Source organism: Triticum aestivum, chromosome 2A, assembly GCF_018294505.1.
Source record: "Triticum aestivum cultivar Chinese Spring chromosome 2A, IWGSC CS RefSeq v2.1, whole genome shotgun sequence".
Classification (NCBI taxonomy): domain Eukaryota; kingdom Viridiplantae; phylum Streptophyta; class Magnoliopsida; order Poales; family Poaceae; genus Triticum; species Triticum aestivum.
The window spans coordinates 594707551-594729768 of record NC_057797.1 but is presented as its reverse complement, the minus strand read 5'-3'; the positions used below and the strand labels follow the sequence as shown (position 1 = coordinate 594729768).

The window sequence follows — 22218 nt, the reverse complement described above, 5'->3', positions numbered from 1 at the left end:
ATAGTGAGTGAGTTACAGGCCCTTGTGGCCTTTATAGGGGACATGGGTTCTTGACAAATGACCAAGGCTTCCCTTGGGATGGTAGGTTTGTTTTAGTGGAACAAAGTATGTTTATTCATGCAAAATGTTTCAAGGCATACAAACAAAATACAGTAAATCACCAAGCCAAACATAGCGGTCAGCATCCACAAAAGATGCAACCTCTTCTAGATTGAGATGGTAGTTGGGAGGGGTAGGATTGGTAACCTTTGGTCCATGGATCCGTGGTGGACTATGAGAGGGAGTGAGTCAGTCTAGCCTCTATTATCATGGGCTTTTCTTGTTGGGCTTCCTTCTTGACCTGGCTGCTTTTGCTCTTGTGCCATTCCATTGAGTTTATATTTTTACTTGAGATTTTGCCCTACCTTTGCTCTGCCCCAGCCAAAATGCCCCATCTTATATTGCAATTGATAAAATGCCCCATCTTTGCTATGCCTCTAGATAAAATGCCCCAAACTTACTTGATGATATATCTTTACGGTATGATAGAAATAAGAGGGTGGAAAGGTCCAAAATACCCCTAAACAAAAAACAAAATGTTAGCAGCCCATGCAATCTTGTTTGAATGCCCAAAAAATTCAAATTTTGTTCAAAAATCAACATGCCCAGAAAAATCTTAAAAAATTACAGAAAATCGAGTACGTTCACAGAAGTCCACTGTTCAAATTTAATCCAATTCTAAGCAAGGATCAAAGAGAAAACGGGATTTCAAATTTCTGTACAGATTTGTTTAAATTTTGGACGAAAATTTGTACTGCCCAAAAAAAAATCTGAAAACATTACAGAAAATCAAGTATATTCATAGTAGTCTATTGTTCAAATTCCAGTCAATTCTGAATAAGTATCAAAGAGAACACACAATTTCAAATTTCTGTCCTCTAAGGCTTTCATAGATCTAGATTAATTGCTTTAGATCCATGGCTTCACTCAGATTATATGTCACCCGAGAGGAATAACTTAAATGGTTGTTGACTTTGAATAGAAATCTTGCAAGTTAGGATCCAAGTATGTGAGCTGCAAAGGGAGATGGAAGAGGTGCGCCAGGAACCCGAGAACGAGAAGGGCAATACCAAGCTGCTAGAAAAAAAGAAACTGCCATGGGAGGTAATCTTTATTATCTAAGTGAACTTGTTATTTTCCTTTCGCCTGATCCCGAACAAGACTCATTCCAATAAATGTATGTCTGAAACGTTCTTTTAACTAAACGACTAAGGAACTGCATCTCTCTAGAATCTGTGAAGAAAGCCTTGGAGGAAAAATATGTTGAGCATGCCAAATCTTGGGAAGAAGCCCGAGAAAAGATTAGAAAAGCATATGCGAGTTTGAATGAATTCCAAGAAGTCAAATAACTCAATGACCATCTCCGAAAAGTGGTTGATGAGCTGCAAAAACAGTTTGATGGTCATACACAGACTGGCACATAAAATATTTGCAACTGTCGGATATCATGGAGAAGATTAGATGCAGTATGAGAAGGATCTTGGTGAACTCAGTCACCGTAATGGTGAAGCTTAAACTTTCTTTGTGAACCAGCTAGATGACGTTACATCTTGGATCCGTACGTAGTCTTTACTCACTCCTATAGACTCCAGGGAGCCTTTGCTTACTGGGTGCAACCAATGGGAGATGGTGGCTCGGCCTATATTTAACCGGTTCGGATGACGTTCACATAATAGGATAGAGGGCTAGAGAGCTTGTCCTTATTATCACCGTATCGGTTGAGGCCCTTTATTTTTTTCAGATCTTTGTGCTATGACTTTGCTCTGTTTGTGAGCTATAAGACCTTTATGATGATACTTCCTGCATTTTTAATAAAATGGCCGCATGCATCATTATGATGCAGAGGCCGGGGGTATACCTCCATTACCAAAAAAAAGCTAGATGACGTTAACCAGAAAATTGAGCAGAAACTTGAAGTAATGATTGTCTTCCTGCCGAGTGACATTCAAACTGACCTCTTTTTACTCATTGTCACTAACCTTCACTTGTGCAGAATTTTGTTCTGATCCAAGTGAGGAGGCGCATAAGGTTCACCCAGAACTTGAAGCATACGGGATGGACATCAAGGAGACCCCATGGGCATCCACTCGGCAGCAGAGTTTTTCATCTGGCTAGAGGAGCATGCTGAAGCGGCAAGGGACCATGTAGCCGGAGTGAAGGAATCCATGAAGGAAATCAATGCAGACATGCGCCCTGGGGAAGAACTTGATGGAGAACTAGAAGCCTGCCTATCCCAACTTGCGCAAGTGTGAGACCGAGTGACACAATGGAAGAAATGCGTTGCACATCATGGACCTGATGTTGCCCTTGCTCTCACTCTCACATTCCTAAGATCAATGAGAAGAAATTTCAAGCAGTTGGATCTGGGAATACAGAGGGCCAAAACTTTGAAGACCACTTGGAGACCTTTATCGAAGCTGCAAGCCAGATTCCCGATTTCATTGATTTGGATACTTTCATTGATCCAGTCAGAGTGCCAGACACCCTGAAGGCCGAGGCCGAAAAGGAAAAAGGAAAAGGCAACGAGTGAAAAACTTAGGTGTTAAATTTTCCTTGGAATGCTGAGTGAAATTTGTAAGAAACTTTAAGTCTGATTGACCAGCGAGACTCGAAAACTCCTAGTTATTTTGCTTTAGAGAAAAGTATACTTTTCGTCCCTTAACTTTTGGTAAAGTTTAAATTTAGTCCCTCAACTTTAAAATCGAACAACTTACATCCTCAACTTTTGAAACCAGTTAAGTTTAGTCCCTAGTCTCGCCTAACCCGGTATCATTGCTAACTCAATGTGGTTTTGACCTGTCTTTGTCCACGTGGCAGTCTATCTCTCTCCTTCCTTCTTCCTCCTCACAATGGCTTACTAAGGCATTTCATCAAACACCTAGCACGCATTATATGCGCCGTCCACGACCAAACAGCGGTGGCTACTCCCGCCGGTGCTCACGTTGCTCATGCACGTGCGCCATACCGTGTGTGCGCCAGCGTGCTGCTTCGCTTAGGCCAAAAGAAAGCCACGGCTCTGGACAGTGCAGCTCAGCATCAACATCTCCGTCATGCTCTCCCCCGTGTTGGTCGTAACTCCCCAGGATGCAGCGCAGCTCGGCATCGCTGGCCGCACCAACGGAGCGCTGGCCGCAACAACCGGGCGATATGGCTGTTTGGCTCGGCACGCGGCGTCCGAGGAAAATGCCCGTCGTCCACCAGCCGTTGTTGCCTGATTTGATCGGGACTCCTCCATCAACCACGCCTCCATCCAGCTTCGTTGCACCACACAGCTTCATGCATTGCACTGTGGCACCACGCTATGTGCACAGGTATACACCAACGCACATATGTGGATGGCTGCTTGCACGTCCTGCGTTAGCCTGCTGGCTCACCAATCCGCGTACACCAACGCCGTGCACGAGCCGGCTACGCGTACGCGACGCACCAGCCAAGCAGCATCTCTACAGCAGAGTCTCCTGGCTTCCTGCATGGTGGTGCGCCATGTGCGCTGGTCCGCAGGGGTACGCTCTGGCCGATGTCCGTTCGTGACGCCGTGTCCAACAGCATGATCGCTGGTGTGTTCCCGCGCGGACACAGAGCTGCTCGTGCTGCTTCGCTAGTTCACACGCACGCCGGCGCACCAGCTTGTCCACCAGCAGCCGCACCACGCCCACCACCGTCGCCTTGGAGAGGCTCCACGGGAGCGCCGCGACCCCGCCCAGTATGCCCGTGGTGCTGCCTCGTCCCGCTGCTACTGTGCGCCAGATGGAGGTGGCCGACACGCTCTTGAGCTTCTCCCCGTCGCCGCCCCTGCACTGGGTTCCCTCGCCCGTGCACCCCCGACCACGTGCTCCCAGGCAGTGGAGAAGAGGAAGTCGAGGACGAGCACGAGGTAGCTCCACCGCGCGTGGCTTGCGTGCATCCTCCGTGGCCTGGCCGTGGAACCCAGTGCATGCAAGGTGTTCGATGAAGTATCTCAATAAGCCAATATGAAAAGGAAGAAGATAGGAGGGAGAAATACTGCCACGTGGATGAAGGCCGGTCAAAACCATGCTGAGTCAGCAGCTATACCGGGTCTGCGCAAACAAGGGACTGAACTTGTCTGGTTTTAAAAGTTGGGAGCGTAAGTTGTCCGGTTTTAAAGTTGAGGGACTAAATCTAGACTTCGCGAAGAGTTAAGAACGAAAAGTATACTTTTCGTCTTTGCTTTAAAAACTTTGAATCGGATCAAGTTAAATTGTTAGTTTGGATTACTTTTCTTCGACTCCCTTATAATTGGCTCTTTGTCCGATTGAATCTTGTTAACGAACTCTCTCGTGACCATCTAGGCAGACAGGCTGCGACTAAGTTGGAAAGAGGAAAAATTGTTTAAATCCACTCGGTTTGCTTGAACTTTTTGATAGGATAGAAAGAAAAGCGAGCCAGGATTTTGCACATACTGGGTGTGACTTGATACGTCTTCAACGTATCTAATTTCTGAAGTATTCATGTCATGTTTACAATAGTTTTATATGGTTTTGGTGCATTTTTTATATAATTTTTTTCGAGGGAAGGACTTTTATATAATTTTCATGGACTAACTTTTATTACTCGGGTTTACTTGTAATTCCTGTTTCACCCTACGTGGTGACTGTTGTAAGCCTGGAACAAACAATTATAAAACTATTACTTTTAATTAATATAATGGATTACTTTTCAAAAAAAAAATACAACACTCTTGTTTATGATAGCAACATGAGAAACATGTCTTCTCATAGTTAGAGCATCTACAACCGGACCCCATATATATCCAATCCAAACGACCAGGTGGGCTGCCCGAACTCTTGTTGCACGCAAAATTGCCACAAAACCAGACATGGCAAATCCGTCCCAAAAGCCCAGACTAACACGCAACCCTCGTATCCTGCCCATATTTAGGACGGATATGCGACATACAAACGCACCCACCACCTCGGATCAGTCCGACTGTGGCCACCCGACCCCACATATATTGAACCTGATCCGCACTTCAGACGAAACCCTAGACGCATTCCCCCTCCATTCCCCTCCCAAGCTCCCTTTTCTGGTGATCTCTGGCCTTCTTCGGCATGGCAGGTAGCTGATGTGAGTCCTACACCTCCTGATCTGTTGACCGGAACTTGTCCCACGCGGCCCCGAGGAGGAGATGGTTGTCCGCATTGCGCTCCGCCGCCCCCCGGAGAAGCCTGCCCAATAGTGACGGACTCCATCCGTGCGAGAACCCATTGCGTCCTCCCAAATGGTGCATGGATCCGGCGCGAGGCGCGTGGTCGCTGCCTTGCCGGAGGCAGAGCGGTCTGTCTAGCGTCCGAACGTCGTGGCGGATGCACAACCGCTTCGTTGACGCACCAAGGCGAAGGTGCACAAGCACTTCATGTCTGATGAAAATATAGCGCGGCGTGCTCGTCGTGCGAGGCAGCGAGCGAGAGACCACGGCAGTCCTCACGACAGACGCCGACGAGGCAGAGTCGCCTCTCTGGCGCCACAACGGTGACCGGTGATCCCTCGCACCACAACCGTCGTGGTGGACGTGTCGGCTTCCAACCACGACGGATCCATCGTCAATCTCACGCCCACCGGCAATGTGCAGGCTCTGGGATCCGACGAGGAAGAGTAGGGCATGAGAGACGTTGGTGCGTGTCCCATGCCTACTCTACCTCGCCGGCGACCGCCCCTTCACTCCGAAGGGCGCAACCGGCTGCCGGACATAGACATGGCTGGAACAACAAGGACAGTCACCGACAAAATAGTTTTATGTTGCATGTGATCGTATGGAGTTGATTATTTGTAAATGGGGTATCTGATTGTGGAAATGATTTTGTGTGTGTTGATCGTTCATTATCTGCGGACGCGTCCGGGGAGGGATTTTGCGATTTATGGGTGTAGATGCTCTTAGCAATCTTTGACAGTAACAAGCACCTACTTTAGGCGTTGAATGAGCCAGCATTTCCACAGTGGACTGACCATGAAGAGTCTTCCTTTCTAGACTGATCAAGCTGTTTTGTGCTGTCTTGCTGGGTATCAATAAACTCGCGCTTTCTGTGAAGCTTCTGTTTTCTGCGTAACTCACTCCTGGCCGCGCAGAGAGAAGAAATGACTACTAAGCAGTGAGCACAAACGCACAATACACGTACCAGAAGGGTAACGGCACTAGCTACCAAGCACCGACGTGGAAAAAAGATGGAACTTGGAGGGAGCAGCACGCCGGGACTGGAATTAGTTCCCCGTTCAACACGACGAGCATTTGGTCTTGAACTGCCGAACTCTCGTACAGTGCGACAGCAAGTGCAGGCTACGCATCAGATTATGCTTTGAAACATGACCCCTGCAAAGAAAAGTCTTGATAGTCGACGAACCGTGTGAATCTGTGACCGACGGTCGGTTTGATCTAGCCCAACCTTGACGCCATAGTCGTCCGCAAGATCAAACTTGCTGTGTCTATATAAACCGCTTGCCGCCGCGCCTTGCCATGCACAGTTACCTCGTAAGCAAGCAGCTGCTACAGCCTCAACAATCAGACCTTGATTCGACATGGCGAAGTCGCCCATGGCGATCTTGGCTCTCGGGCTAGCAGCACTAGTCCTATCCGGCGCCGGGCTGGTGGCCGCGCAGAACTGCGGCTGCCAGCCGAACGAGTGCTGCAGCAAGTACGGTTATTGCGGGACCGATGCCAGCTACTGCGGACAAGATTGTCGGTCAGGCCCGTGCACGGCGAGCGGCGGCGGGAGCGGCGATCCCGTGGAGAGCGTCGTCACCGACGCGTTCTTCGACGGGATCAAGTCCCAGGCCGCCGACGGGTGCCCCGGCAAGAGCTTCTACACGCGCCAGTTTTTCCTGGACGGCGCCCAGGCGAACCCCGACTTCGGGAAAGGCAGCACCAGCGACGACGGCAAGAGGGAGATAGCCGCCTTCTTCGCCCACTTCACCCACGAGACTGGGCGTAAGTTCACCTCCAACTAACTAACTACTACCAAAACCGGACGAATTTACCTCTCCATAATTAAGCTGGCTGTATGTAACTTGCGTGCAGATATGTGCTCCATCGAGGAGAACGAAGGGCCGAGCAAGGATTACTGCGACGAGACGAACACGCAGTGGCCGTGTACCCCGGGGAAGGCCTACTACGGGCGCGGGCCGCTGCAGCTGTCGTGGAACTACAACTACGGGGCGGCCGGGGAGAGCACCGGGTTCGACGGGCTCAACAGCCCGGAGACGGTGGCGCAGGACCAGGCGCTAACGTTCAAGGCGGCCTTCTGGTTCTGGATGACCAACGTGCACCAGGCCGTGCCGCAGGGGTTCGGCGAGACCACCAGGAAAATCAACGGCGACGTGGAGTGCGACGGCAAGAGGCCAGACTTGGTGAGCGCGCGGGCGGGCTACTACACGGACTACTGCCAGCAGTTCGGCGTCGACCCGGGGAACAACCTCACTTGCTAGGTGCTTGGGTCTGAATTGATCCACGCGCAGCGATGCTCCTACTGCTCTACCTCCCTGTGTATTCTGGGATATCTATATATTCTGTATATGTAATAAATTTGGATTTCTGTATTCATATGTCGGTAATGTAAACATACTAAATAAACATTTCTTGACAAAATATCCAAATGATGCAAATATATTTCATTATTCCAGAAAATTTGATTATTTTGGAGAAGTGATTTTAACTTTTCAGGAATTTATTTCCACTATTTCAGACAAGTGGTTTGTAATGTTTCATTTACTTCAGAGATTTGCATCATTTGGATATTGAATATTCATTATTCCAGAGATTTAAATTATTTCAGAAAAGTGATTTTCACTATTAAAAAAGGTTAATTTAAATATTTAATTAAACTGATTTAAAATATTTCACTATTCCAAAATTGCGATTACTTTAGTAAAATGATTTGAACGATTTCACAAATATGTTTTCCAATATTTCACTGTTGTTGTGATGAAACAACACAGTGATTAGGGGTGTTAGCAACATGGTCAAAATAGAGATTATTGCGGATGTTGTTAGACTAGCGAGGGCAACAAATATTTTAATTGGAGGTATGCATAATGTAGAACTTATAGCGAAGGTTGTGGATGAGGTTATCCTCCACTAGGTAGGCCCACAGAGATATAAACCCCAACAAAGACCATGAAGGCCCAAGCTCACGTCCTATATGGCCCAAGATAATGTCAGCAACAAGGGTTTTTTGTCAATCGGCATGGGCACTTGTAGGAGGGATCACCTCACTCGGTCCACAAAGCAACCCTCACTCGGATAAACTTCACTCGGGTCACTGAAAGCACAAGTGCTCCCAGGATGATTTTGGTAATTAATGTCAACATATCTTTTGTTGGACTAATATCTTTACCTAGTGTATTTCAGATGAGTTCAACAATGGTGTGGCAAGGACAAGAGGATGTGGAACCCCTTCAAAATGCTAAGGACAAAGATTGGCAAAAGCTCAAGACTCTTCATTTCTATTTTTAGTGGTTCAAGATCACATTGAGTCCATAGGAAAGTTAATACTATTAAAAAGGGATGAGGTGTTGCTTAATGGTCTACTTGCTCAAAGTGCTTAGTGGTATTGTTCCAAAACCCTCAGCCACTTTCTCATTTCCACATATGTCCAAAACTCAAAGTCAAACTTGGCCCCACCGATTTGATCTATCCGGCGCCATCGAATTCATTTGACCTAGCCACTGCCAGAAACCCTAGACAATTCGGTCACACCGATACGGATCTCGGTCTCACCGAGATGGCCCTACATACTCTTTGTCGCCTGTTGCAATTATTTCGGTCTCACCGAAATGTGCAATCAGGCCCACTGAGTTTGCTTGACCAAGTCTCTGTTTGCTCTTTACTGAAATCGGTCTCACCGAGTTCAAGCAATCAGTCTCACCGAGATGAGGTTTTGCCCTAGCCCTAGCACATCGGTCCCGCTGAGTTGTTCCAGTCGGTCCCACCAAGATTCCTAACGCTCATATTTTGAACTAAATCGGTCTCACCGAGTTCTTCTATTCGGTCTGACCGAGTTGGATCAAATTGTTGGGGAACGTAGCATGCAATTTCAAAAATTTCCTACGCTCACACAAGATCTATCTAGAAGATGCATAGCAAAGAGAGAGGGAGAGTGTGTCCACGTACACTCGTAAACCAAAAGCGGAAGCGTTTGACAATGCAGTTGATGTAGTCGAACTTCTTCTCATTCCGACCAATCAAGCACCGAACGTACGACACCTCCGAGTTCTGCACACGTTCATCTCAATGACTTCCCTCGAACTCTTGATCCAGCAAAGTGTCGAGGGAGAGTTCTGCCGGCACGACAACATGGTGACTGTCGTGGGTTTGTCACGGCAGGTGTCCTTGTGAAAGGACTTAGTCGTGGAGCCATCGGAACGGGTTAGATTAAAGGGGTTAAACCGGACAAGGGGACACGGGGAGTTTTATACTAGTTCGTCCCCTTCAAGGAAGGTAAAAGCCTACATCTAGTTGTGATTGGTATTGCTAGGGTTTCGAAGGCCAGGGAGCGAATCCGCTTTGTCTGGCTCTTGAGTTGTTGTCTGTCCCTTGAACCGCTGTCGGGTCGTCCCCTTATATACATGGGTGGCGCCCGCCGGTTTACAGAGTCCCGAAGCCGGATCATAAACGTTACCGGTTTGGTCTCTACACTTCCTATCTTACAAAGCAAGTTACATGATTAAGCCAGTTTATATCTACATGCCTTAACTCACTTCTGGGCCTTGGGCCTTCGTAAAGCGCCATCATCTTCACATCTTCATAGGCTTCTAATCTTCATAAAGTTAATCCGGATACTCCTGGCCGGTTTACGCCCAGTAGTAATATCCCCAACATTAGGCCCCAGATTGATTTGAACCGGTTCATGTCAATCTTCATCACTTAGAAAAATTCCTCTTTTACATTTTCACCTTGATCTTGTAAACCGCCGTGACGTCATGCTCCAGGTCTTTAACAAACCGCCCTGACGTCATCTGTTCATTAAAGCTCAGGATTACCTTCATTAACGCATATCCAGTCATCGAAGCGACACCATTATTACTTATCCATTTTTTGAGCTCCTCGATTCCCGTACTTGCCATTGTATCGTTTCGCCTTATAAATAGGGGCAGGGGACCCTTTTTCTTTTCTTTCCTGCTACCCCTTCGTCCCTTCTTCTTCTTCTTCCTCGCGAGGTCCCTGCTCCTGAGCGCCGCCGCCGTCGACAAGCCTCGCCTCTGCCTCGCCGTCGGCCGCTGCATCACCCTGATCGAACCAGAAAGCTGCGGCATCTCTCCGCCGTTCTTGTGACACTGGTAACCCTTTTTTTTACTTCCACCCCGATCTTATCTTTTAGGGTTTCACTGTTCGTTGGAGTTCATCGAAAACTTCAGTGCTATTCCTTTCTTTTCTTATCTGTAGCATTCGAGGCTAGGCTGGATCTGTTATTCTTGCGCGACTGTAGCCATAATCATATTCTCCTCATTAAACTCCCTCTTTATATCAAGAACAACTTATCTGGAACTACTGAACTGTTTAAGTACCTGAAGCTTGAACCTGAATATTTTCCAATTTCTGTCATACCTTAGATCTGAAATTTTTATATAAACCTGTGAGATCTGTTTCCCCTCACACCAATATAGGCGGTTTAACTTTGTATAAGCAATCTATACCATTAGCCCTCCGATAAATCGGAGGAGACTTTCACCTCCATAGTTGTACTCCGGTTTAACAGTGTCTGGGTACCCCTGTTCTGGTATTGCCTTGTTATCCATTTTTTCATTGGTCTCTGATTTATGCAATTTCATAACTCAATATATCTTTTACTCCATTGCATCTTATACGTCATCATGAGTGATTTATAAACCGGCCTTTCGTTTCCAGCTTGTTTATTCCACAATGGCCAAGCAATTTACCGCTTGCAATTGGGCTCGTTCCCGGGTCACTGAGGAACAATTGAACGATATGGTCAACATCGACACCTTGTCTAAGAAAACTGAAATTAAATGGCGAGTCCCAAGAGTAGAAAATCCTCCAACCCCAAGGCAGGGTGAGGTGGTTGTCTTTGTTGATCACATGGGCCGTGGCTTCAAACCGCCAGGGTCAAAGTTTTACCGGGATGTGCTTGCCAGTTTCCAACTTCATCCTCAAGATATCGGACCTAACTCGGTCTCCAATTTATGCAACTTCCAAGTCTTCTATGAAGTGTACTTACAAGAAGAACCAACTGCGGAGCTGTTCCGGGACTTCTTTCACCTAAACCGGCGCACAAAATTTGTAAATGGCCCCAACACTGAACTTGGTGGTGTCTCAATTCAGAAGCGTACAGAAGTTGAATTTCCTCATGCCAAACTGCACAACCATCCTAAGGAATGGAACCAGACTTGGTTTTACTGCAAAGATACGTCTCCTGAAGATGAGAATCCCCTCCCAGGCTTTCGTGATCACCGGCTTTCCAACACCTATCCAATGCCGCAACGCTTAAGCTCTGCAGAAAGGGCCAAATATGCCCCTCAACTCGCCAAACTTCGGGCTTTCATGGCCAACGGTTTAACAGGCATTGATTTCGTGTGCTGTTGGATATCTTGGAGCATCTTGCCGCTAAGCCGGTGCCCCAGTTTAATGTGTGAGTATACCGGTGATGTTGAAGACCCACAATGTCATTGCAACATTCAGGTGACCTATGAAGAGGTCACCGAAAGTGTAAAGAAAATTTTGAATGAATCAGAAGTAGTATGTAGTCAAACCGGATTGAACCCCTTCTATACTAAGAACAAACCGCCTGCTGTAAGTACTATACTTCCTTTTCATCCTTGATATCTTTAATTTGTTCAGCTTGTAATCCTTCTTCTGCGCATGTATGTACAGGGTGATGATCCCTTTTGGAAACAGAAATTCGTAGAAAAAGCAGTAAAGCCAACTGGGGATAAAGCGGTCAATCCTTCTCGCCCCAAAACCAAAGCCGTCAAACGGACGTCAAAACGGAAAACGGCTGACCGGATTAACATGGAACTTGATGATGATGCTGATGATCCGGAAGTTGAGGTAGAACTTGACTCACTTGGCTCCCTTTTCATGCATCTCATTAACAATGATCTTCCTCAGGAGGACGCAGAAGGCAATCAAGCTGATGATGTAGAGGTAATTACCCTTTCCTCCGGTTCAGACTCTAAGCCAACACAAAAAACCCGTCAAGCAGTCCGAAAAGTAAGCTTTTCTCATCCTCTTGCTCATTTGGATCCAACATTTATTTTGAAGACTCAGCAGCATGAAGCTCGCCGGACAACCCGGCATAGTGGCCAACAGGTTACTTCAACCGGTTTACCTGACACCCCGGTTCGGAAGCGCCAGTTTGAGGTCTCTCCTACTCCTGACAATTCTTATCCCAAGGCAGGTTATTTCAGACAACCTATTAATCCGTTCGATTCAAATTATCAGGTGACACCTCCCTCATCCTTTGGTGAATCAACAGCAACTCAACTCCCTCCTCTGAAAACTGTGGCTGGGTAAGCTTTGTAACCTTTCATCTCAATATGTTGTAAATCTAGAATAAAATGCTAACCCTCTCTTTAATTTTGTTTGCAGAGCCAAAGCTAGACCCAACAAGAAAGCTCGAGGTCAACAATCCGCCCGAAGACCCAGCCACTGTTGAAGAGGAACCAAGAGGTGATCCGGACCAGACTTGTGAACCGGAGGGCCTTCATCCTGAAGCCGCCTCTGATGACCCGCCCCTTCAAGGCCAACACACGGATGAACCAACAGACGCTGAACCTGCCGCGCCTGACACTGAACCAGCCGAGCCAAACCGTGCTAGTCCGATGAGAGATGCTGAGACTCCATTATCACCAGCCAAAAACACTGAAGGTCAAGGAGATGATGTTATCATTACTGGAATGGGCCACAGCTCTCCTGGCCATCCCGTAATCTTGGCTCAACATAGTGCCAAGGAAGAACAGGTTGCTAGGGAAAAAGGCAAATGGAGTAGTGATTTATCGAATTATGCTCATCTCAACGCTGAAGAACTTCATTCTGGCTTCTTGAACCGTCTTCACTCAAACCGGGACTATGAAGCTGGTTTGGTGAATTTGATGAAGGAGCGATATGAGGTATTTTCATCTCCCTTTGTTCGTTGATTCAAAGTTGAAATACTAGCCCAAGTAGCCCCCAAGGGCCGTTTTATGATGTTAATCATAAACCGGGTCTTTGTAGCACTTTAAGTTTCTCATCATCGGCCCTCAAAATGTCAGGTCTCTAATAAGAACCAAGACTCCTCTTTTAACAATTAGATAGCTTTCCGCAGTGTAGCCCCCAAAGGCCGGTTTAACTTGGCAAGTTAATCTGGTTTTTAATCCATGCATCCATTTTAGAACATACGTACATTAGCCCCCAAGTGTCAAGGATAATGCTTGCATTATTCTGGAGACTTGTATAAAATGTAATAATTGAGAGCAAGTAGGCATTAGCCCCCAAGTATGAAGTGTATAACTTGTTATACGCTTTGTACTTAGTACATATATAAATTCTGTTGTTTAATATACCTTCAATGTTGCAGGCTGAATTGAGGAATAGAGATGCCCGAAACTCTGACTTGCAAGAGAATGTGAAGTCACAACAACCAGAAGCTGCAAAAGCCAAAGAGGAGCTGACCCAAGCCGTGGTCGTAATGGAAAAGCTGAAAGAATCTTTCAACAAAGATCGTGCTGACTGGGAAACTGAAAAATCCGGTTTAACCAAAAGAGCTGAAGACGCCGAGGCAGCCCTGAAACCAATTGTAGATGAACTAGCTGGCTTGAAGCGGCAAATCAACGCTATGACTCCTGCTATCTTTGGTAAATATCTCATTATGTGTTCTGCGCAATTCAATGAACCTTATCATTGGCCAGAATTTTGATATAAAACCCTTGGCAGGCACTCGGATTGCTCATCTTGGTACAGACATGCGGATGAAGCTCAAAGCGGCGTATACTTTGATTGAACAGTTGTACTCTGGGTCTCAGCGGGCTATTTGCATGGCGGCTTACAACAAACCGGCACCAACCCTGATAAAAGAAACACTTTAGAAGCTGGCCATGTTACCAGCCCGGATTGTCGAATTGAAGAAAGCAGCTGCTAGAGCAGGAGCTTTAACCGCACTTATTCGAGCCAAAGCCTGGATTCTAGACCTTGAAGCAGAGGACATCATTAAAGGATATCCAGGCGTGAAGGAGGACGGTTCAGACTTCAACAATGATGACCTACGACGGCTGACCAAAGAGATGCAGCCAGTAGCCAGCAAGTTGGCCGAAGACACAGACTTGTCCCATTTTCAACCGGCTTACGACGCTAAAGGGAAAAGATAGCCTGCCGAAATCCATGAAGTTGAAGAACTTGTGCCTCTGATTCGTAAGCACACTTATGCTCCTGATGTTAACCCATCCAATCTTATCCATGAAGAGGCAGTGTTTCAAGCTTTAACTGGAATCGATTGGTCGACGGTTGATTTCCAGCGTCTGGGGAGGGATGAAGAAGTGCCCACACCAACTGACCCTCAACCATCAAACCGTCCATACGAAGTGTCTTAAACCGGTCACCGGTTTACTGGCTACTGTGTGCCGATACTTTGAAAAACAATTATGCAATTGGAGCCGCTTTGAAAGCTTCTTGTAATATGATAGCCAAAAATCCGTTATCTGCCATGCCATCGAGCATGTTTTTTAATACCTCATGACAACTTGTTCCTCCTTTTGGGATATATTTATACATAGCCCATGATGAATTGTGTTCCTGGGTACAACAACTTAAAAGTATCTAGCGGTTTACCGCTAGACGGGTCATGATGCCCAACAAGTATACAATACGTAGATGAATAAGCGAAGTGTTTGTATAAAAAGCAATATGTGCAACATACCTCATTGGTTGACCAACGGTGTATACGGCAAAGGTGTTAATACCAATCCGGAACATTGATAACCCCATCCTTATAATGCTGGATTATATAATAAACCGGACCGGGATAATTACCGGGTTTTCTTTATAGTACTGGCGATTTAGGAAAACCAGACCGGGTCAACGAACACCGGTTTATGACTGATTATGTGCCGACAACTTGTAGTTGAAAGGCAAGCCGGGTCAAGGACGCCGGGTTATCAGAAGACACTTATGAATTTCAACAAATAAAACTCAAAAAGGAAATATGCAAGGCTTTTTACGAGCTGCCAGGCTCCAAATCGAGGCTTTCATGGGTTGCCACGCCTCTGAGTTAAACCATTTAACAAAGCCTTTTAAGATGGGCCTCCAATTAACCAATCGTCGTTTTAACTTTGACAAGTTTAGGGTCTGTAAAATATTGACTTGTCAAATGTTCGGCGGGTCATACCAGGATTACCTAGACATGAGTGGCTTACTTGATGAAGGCAGGTTAACCCGGGGCTTTAGGTGAATACACCAGGCTTCCAAGCCGTGGCTTGATAGCCAATTACAAGGGTCCTTTCAAACTCTTTGTTGCTTTGCAAAAAGAGCCCCCAAGTAACTTTGTGAGCTGTGCTTAGTGTGTGCCCATGTTTGAGTCTGTGCTTTGTGCAACACTCTCTTTGGCTCCACATATTTTTCTTTTGTGGTTTAAACGCCTATCAAGAGGTGTAGCTATGGTGTGACAACAACCAAGCCCCCTAGTGATATCCCTTCGTGGTGTCAAACCGATCAAGAGGTGTAGCTATGGTTCAGATATGACCAAGCCCCCTAGTGATTTTCTTTATATCCGTGCGGCTACTAAGACCGGATTAACAAAAAAGTCCGCTTTGTCAGTAAACTCTTGTAAGCACACACAGGATTTAAAAAGAACAGATACCCCGCTTTAACGGAGGCTCCGGTTTATTATATGATATATACATCGTCATAAATATGTACATATGGAGAGCCTATGGCTTCAAGTATAGTAAGGCCGAAGAAGAGCTATATTCCATGGTCGCTTGGTCTCCTCCTCCGATTTACATGAGTCTTTGTGCTCTCGAACATCAACGAGGTAGTAAGACCCGTTGTGCAGATTTTTGCTGACCACAAAGGGTCCTTCCCAAGGTGGGGATAACTTGTGCATATCAGTCTGATCCTGGATGGGCCGGAGCACCAAATCGCCTTCTTGAAAAGTTCTGGTTTTAACCCGGCGGCTGTGATAACGTCAGAGATCTTGTTGATAAATCGCCGAACGTGCTGCTGCAAGATCATGCTCTTCATCCAACAGGTCCAGGGAGTCTTGACGTGCCTTCTCATTATCAGCTTCAACGTAGGCTGTCACACGGGGCGAGTCGTGACGGATGTCACTAGGAAGAACCGCCTCCGCTTCATAAACCATGAAGAAAGGTGTGTAGCCCGTAGACCTATTGGGTGTGGTGTTGATACTCCATAACACAGAAGGTAGCCCCTCAACCCAACAACCCGGCGTTCGCTTTAAAGGAACCATAAGTCTGGGTTTGATACCTCATAGAATTTCTTGATTTGCCCTCTCTGCTTGACCATTAGACTGGGGGTGAGCCACTGATGCTAGATCGAGCCGGGTGTGCTCACATTGGCAAAATTCCTCCATCTCCCCTTTTGACAGGTTAGTACCATTATCAGTTATAATGCCGTGTGGAAACCAAAACGGAATATCACCTTTTTGATGAATTGAACCGCCGTGGCCGCATCACACTTGCTGACTGGCTCTGCTTCCACCCATTTGGTGAATTTATCAATTGCCACTAATAAGTGGGTTTTTTTGTCCTTGGATCGCTTGAAGGGTCCAACCATATCAAGCCCCCAAGTCGCAAACGACCAAGTTATTGGAATCATCCTCAACTCCTGAGCCGGAACATGAGCACGACGTGCGAATTTTTGACAGCCGTCACATCTTTTAACCAAATCCTCCGCATCGGCATGTGTTGTTAACCATTAAAAACCATGGCGAAAAGCCTTAGCAACCAAAGACTTTGAACCGGCGTGATGACCGCAATCCCCTTCATGATTTTCTCGCAAAATCTCACAACCCTCTTGAGGAGAAACACAGCGCTGAATTGCTTCTGAAACGCTGTAACGATGTAACTCCCCGTTAAGTATGGTCATGGACTTGGAATGCCGGATTATCTATCGAGCCAACGTTTCATCGTCTGGTAACTCGCCCCGGTTCATGTAAGCCAGATATGGGATTGTCCAATCTGGTATGATGTGCAAAGCTGCCACTAATAGAGCCTCTGGATCAGGAATAGCCAACTCTTCTTCTGTTGGTACCTTGACTGACGGATTATGCAATACATCAAGAAAGACATTTGGTGGAAGCGGTTTACGCTGAGAACCAAGACGACTTAAAGCATCTGCCGCTTCATTCTTTCGCCGATCTATATGGTCCACCTGATAACCCTTAAAGTGACCAACCACTGTATCCACCTCTCGTCGATATGCAGCCATTAGTAGGTTTTTAGAATCCCAAGTGCCAGACACCTGTTGAGCCACCAGATCTGAATCGCCGAAGCACTTAACCCGGCTTAAGTTCATCTCCTTAGCCATCTGAAGACCATGGAGCAAAGCCTCATATTCAGCTACATTGTTAGTACAAGGGAACATTAAATGGAGGACATAACAAAACTTGTCACCTCGTGGGGAAGTTAGTATGACTCCAGCCCTCGAGCCCTCCAACTGCCTGGATCCATCAAAATGAATAGTCCAATACGTATTATCTGGTTTCTCTTCTGGTGCCTGTAACTCCATCCAATCATTGATGAAGTCCACGAGTGCCTGGGATTTGATTGTTGTGCGGGGTATATATTTGAGCCCATGAGGTCCAAGCTCGATAGCCCACTTGGCAATCCGGCCAGTTGCTTCTCTGTTTTGAATGATATCTCCCAGAGGGGCTGAACTGACCACTATGATGGGATGGCCCTGAAAATAGTGTTTAAGCTTCCGGCTTGCCATAAACACTCCATATACCAGCTTCTGCCAATGTGGATACCTCTGCTTTGACTCAATGAGCACCTCACTGATATAATAAACCGGTCATTGAACCGGATATTCCTTGCCAACCTCCTTGCGCTCCACCACAATAGCCACGCTGACAGCTCGGGCATTAGCAGCCACATATAGCAATAACGGCTCCTTATCGATTGACGCTGCAAGCATGGGCGGCTCAGCTAATTGTCTCTTCAGATCCTCGAACGCTTTATCAGCTACCTCGCTCCAGACAAAGTTATCTGTTTTCTTGAGCATCTGATATAAAGGGATGGCCTTCTCCCCGAGACGACTGATAAAACGGCTCAAAGCTGTAATCTGGCCAGCCAGACGTTGAACGTCATTGATACACGCCGGTTTAGCCAAAGATGTGATCACTGAAATTTTTTCCGGATTAGCCTCAATGCCTCTGTTTGACACTAAAAAACCCAAGAGCTTACCTGCCGGGACACCAAAGACACACTTCTCCGGATTGAGCATCATCTTGTAAACCCGGAGGTTGTCAAAGGTTTCTCTCAAATCATCTATCAATGTTTCCTCCTTTCTGGACTTTATCACAATATCATCCACATATGCATGAACATTGCGCCCAATCTGCTTATGAAGGCAATTCTGAACACAACGCTGATAAGTTGCCTGGGCACTCTTGAGTCCAAAGGGCATGGAGACATAGCAGAAGGCTCCAAAGGGAGTTATGAAAGTTGTCTTGTCCTGGTCTTTAACCGCCATTTTGATCTGACGATAACCAGAATAAGCATCCAGAAAACACAAACGGTCACAACCTGCCGTAGCATCAATTATCTGATCAATACGAGGGAGAGCAAAGGGGTCTGCAGGGCAAGCCTTGTTTAAATCTGTGTAATCCACACACATACGCCAAGTGCCGTTTTTCTTAAGAACCAACACCAGATTAGCCAACCACTCTGGATGAAAGACCTCCACGATAAACCCTGCGGCCAACAACTGAGCTACCTCTTCACCGATAGCCTTACATCTTTCTTCATTGAAGTGGCGGAGAAACTGTCGGACCGGTTTAAACTTAGGATCAATGTTAAGTGTGTGCTCAGCGAGTTCCCTTGGTACACCTGGCATGTCAGAAGGTTTCCATGCAAAGATGTCCCGGTTCTCACAGATGAACTCGATGAGCGCGCTTTCCTATTTGGGATCCAGGTTAGCGCTGATGCTGAATTGCTTGGATGAGTCGCCAGGAACAAAATCAATCATCTTAGTGTCTGTAGCCGATTTGAACTTCAACGCCGGATCATGTTCCGTAGTCGGCTTTTTCAAAGAGGTCATATCTGCCGGATCAACTTGCTCCTTATAGAATTTCAACTCCTCCGTGGCACAAACCGACTCAGCATAAGCCGCATCACCTTCCTCACACTCCAAAGCGATCTTTCTGCTTCCATGTACCGTGATAGTCCCCTTATGACCCGGCATTTTAAGCTGTAGATAAACATAACACGGCCTCGCCATGAACTTAGCATAAGCCGGCCGCCTAAACAGGGCGTGATACGGGATTTTGATTTTTACCACCTCAAAAGCCAATGTTTCTGACCTCGAACCATAGTCATCTCCAAAAGCCACCTCTAAGGCTATCTTGCCCACTAGATATGCAGATTTACCAGTCACCACACCATGAAAAATGGTATTTGACGGTTTAAGATTCTTATCTATCAACCCCATACGGCGGAATGTATCATAATATAGGATATTGATACTACTTCCCCCATCCATGAGCACTTTGGTGAACTTGTACCCCCCAACTTGAGGGGCCACCACCAGGGCCAAGTGACCCGGATTGTCAACCCGGGGTGGGTGATCCTCTCTACTCCACAAAATGGGTTGCTCAGACCAACGCAAATACTGAGGCACTGCCGGTTCAACAGAGTTTAATGCCCTCTTGTGAAGCTTCTGATCGCGTTTACACAAACTAGTAGTGAAGACATGATATTGCCCGCTGTTTAACTGCTTGGGATTGCTCTGGTAACCCGACTGCTGCTGCTGCTGCTGGTTCCCCTGATGGTTGTAACCTCCCTGGTTGCCTTGGTGCCCTTGATTGATGTGTCCGGTTTGGTTGCCTTGAAACCCTAAACCGGAACCGCCACCTCCGTAACCCGGCCCGTGGAAACCACCTCCTGAACCGCCGGGCGGGCCATTATCATACTGGAACATATTGGAGTTCTTGAAATCCCGCATGATATAACAGTCCTTCCAAAGAGTGATGCTGGCTTCTCCTTTGATCCATGCTTTGGACAGGGTTGATTTAATAGGCGCTCCAAATTGGGGCCTGAACCTCCGCCCCTCTGGGGCTGCTTGCCCTTACGGCGCTGGCCATTCTCTTAAGCATTGGTGTTAGCAACAAAGTCCAAGCTGCTGTCGGCCTTGCGCTTACCACTGTTCCCATGGCCTGCCGGATTATGCTGCTGACCCTTGGCGTTGCCGTTCTTCTTCCCTTTCCCTGGTTTGTCCTCCTCTGAGTCCGGGTCCTTGGTACTATCTGAATCGGCGTATTTAACCAAAGCGGCCATCAGCGTTGACATATCATTGCAGTGACGTTTGAGCCTCCCTAACTTCTGTTTGAGCGGCAAAAAATGGCAATTGCCCTCCAACGTTAGTATTGCAGTATTTGCATTGATATGATCCGATGAATGTAAAATCGCTGAGACCTGCTTGACCCAATGGGTCGTGGAATCCCCCTCCTCTTGGACACAAGCGGCCAGATCCATGATTGACATGGGCTGCTTACAAGTATCTTTGAAGTTCTGGATAAACCGGTGCTTCAACTCAGCCCATGATCCGACGGAGTTAGTTGGTAAGCTCTTCAACCAAGTACGAGCTATTCCTTCCAACATCATGGTGAAGTATTTAGCGCATATTGCCTCATCCATATCTAAATTCTCCATTGCCATCTCATAGCTTTCAACCCATGCCTCTGGTTGTAAATCGGCGGTGTAATTTGGTACCTTACGAGGTCCCTTGAAGTCCTTGGGCAATCTCACATTACGCAAAGCGGGGGTGAGACATGGCACCCCTAAGGAACTGAATACCACACCTGGATCTACTGAAGCGGTAGGGTGAACCGGAGTATGTTGACGCGCTCCGTGTTGAGCCGCTAGCTCGGCCTCCCGACGCGCGCGGTCGTGATCCACAACATCCTGTGCATTAGTACCTCCCCCTGCCGGGTTGTGTCCTCACCGCGAATTACGGCGGCGTGCACTGCTTGACACGGCCGGTTCATCCTCAACATGTCTGCTATAGCTCCTGCTCGGACAGGGAGTGGAATGAATCCTCTCGCGACTGTGTGAATATGCCTGCTGTTGATTTAACACCGTTTGAAGGAGATCTCTGGCTTGACGTGCCTCAATCGCGACTGGTGATCCGCCGTTGGTTGGGAGAGCTGCCAGGCGTGGAACGGCGGCCACAATATTGTCCAATGGGTTGGAATAATGCCCGGGAGGTGTTGGTACATACTGTGGCACAATGTTGTTCTGACGAGGTGGGTCCATCGTGCGCGGTTGAACCGGCGCTCCTGTTCCTGGTGCCTCTGCCCGGTTAAGTACTGGCTGGTGACTAGCCCCTGCTCCTGGTGTGTTGAAGAGATTCCGCGGCTCATAACCCGATGGGAGATGTGATCAGTACCTTCTTCTTAGGACCACTTCGGAAGCGTTCTGATCCAGCCTAATCCGGTAGGCCCGTGCTTCCAATTCAGTCCGTTCTGTAGCCATCCTATCATTCTCCGCCGCTAGGTCCGCTTTAGCCTGGGCTATCTGATCCTTTACCTTTGCAATCTCCGCGTTGTGCTGATCCCTGGCTGCTGCATCCACCTCTACGGTCATCAATGCTGCCAAAGCGTCAAACAAGTCAGACAGGACTTGGGCCGGAGGCGGCGCAGAGCTTCCTGCCCCCGCCGGTGTGATCGTTGTTAAACCGGAGAGCATTGTTGCAGCAGTTGATGAGTGAGGCGCTGACTGTGTACCGGCCATGAAGATAGCGGCCCGGTTTGGCAGATCAGGGAGGTTCGGAATACTGTTGCCCTCGGATCCCCCACCAATCCGGCCATCTTGTAACTGATAGAGCGATTCGGTTTCTCCAGAAGACTCGTCGTCGGAACAGACAACGGTTTCTCCATCGGACGCCGGTCCGTCCTTGTATTCTGCTCCATGGATAGCACCTACAAAGACGTGCTTCATCACGGGCTGAACTGGCGAAGAACTTGTACGCTGAGCCGTTTTGATGATGCCGGTGCAGGTGTC

The 22218-nt window shown here is 47.3% G+C and overlaps 1 protein-coding gene across 1 annotated transcript; it reads left to right on the top strand.

Annotated features, from left to right (window-relative positions):
* The first annotated feature begins 6499 nt into the window (after positions 1–6499).
* Positions 6500–7587, top strand: LOC123189633 (chitinase 5). Its single transcript, XM_044602095.1, has 2 exons — positions 6500–6979; positions 7070–7587. Exons 1-2 carry the CDS (start codon positions 6571–6573, stop codon positions 7474–7476), a joined length of 816 nt encoding a protein of 271 aa, XP_044458030.1. The 5' UTR covers positions 6500–6570; the 3' UTR covers positions 7477–7587.
* The last annotated feature ends 14631 nt before the right edge of the window (positions 7588–22218 follow it).

Coding starts and splice junctions, on each gene's coding strand:
- LOC123189633 (XM_044602095.1), top strand. CDS start 6,571: ATGGCGAAGTCGCCCATGGCGATCTTGGCTCTCGGGCTAGCAGCACTA. Junction 6,980..7,069: donor CTTCACCCACGAGACTGGGC/GTAAGTTCACCT, acceptor ACTTGCGTGCAG/ATATGTGCTCCATCGAGGAG.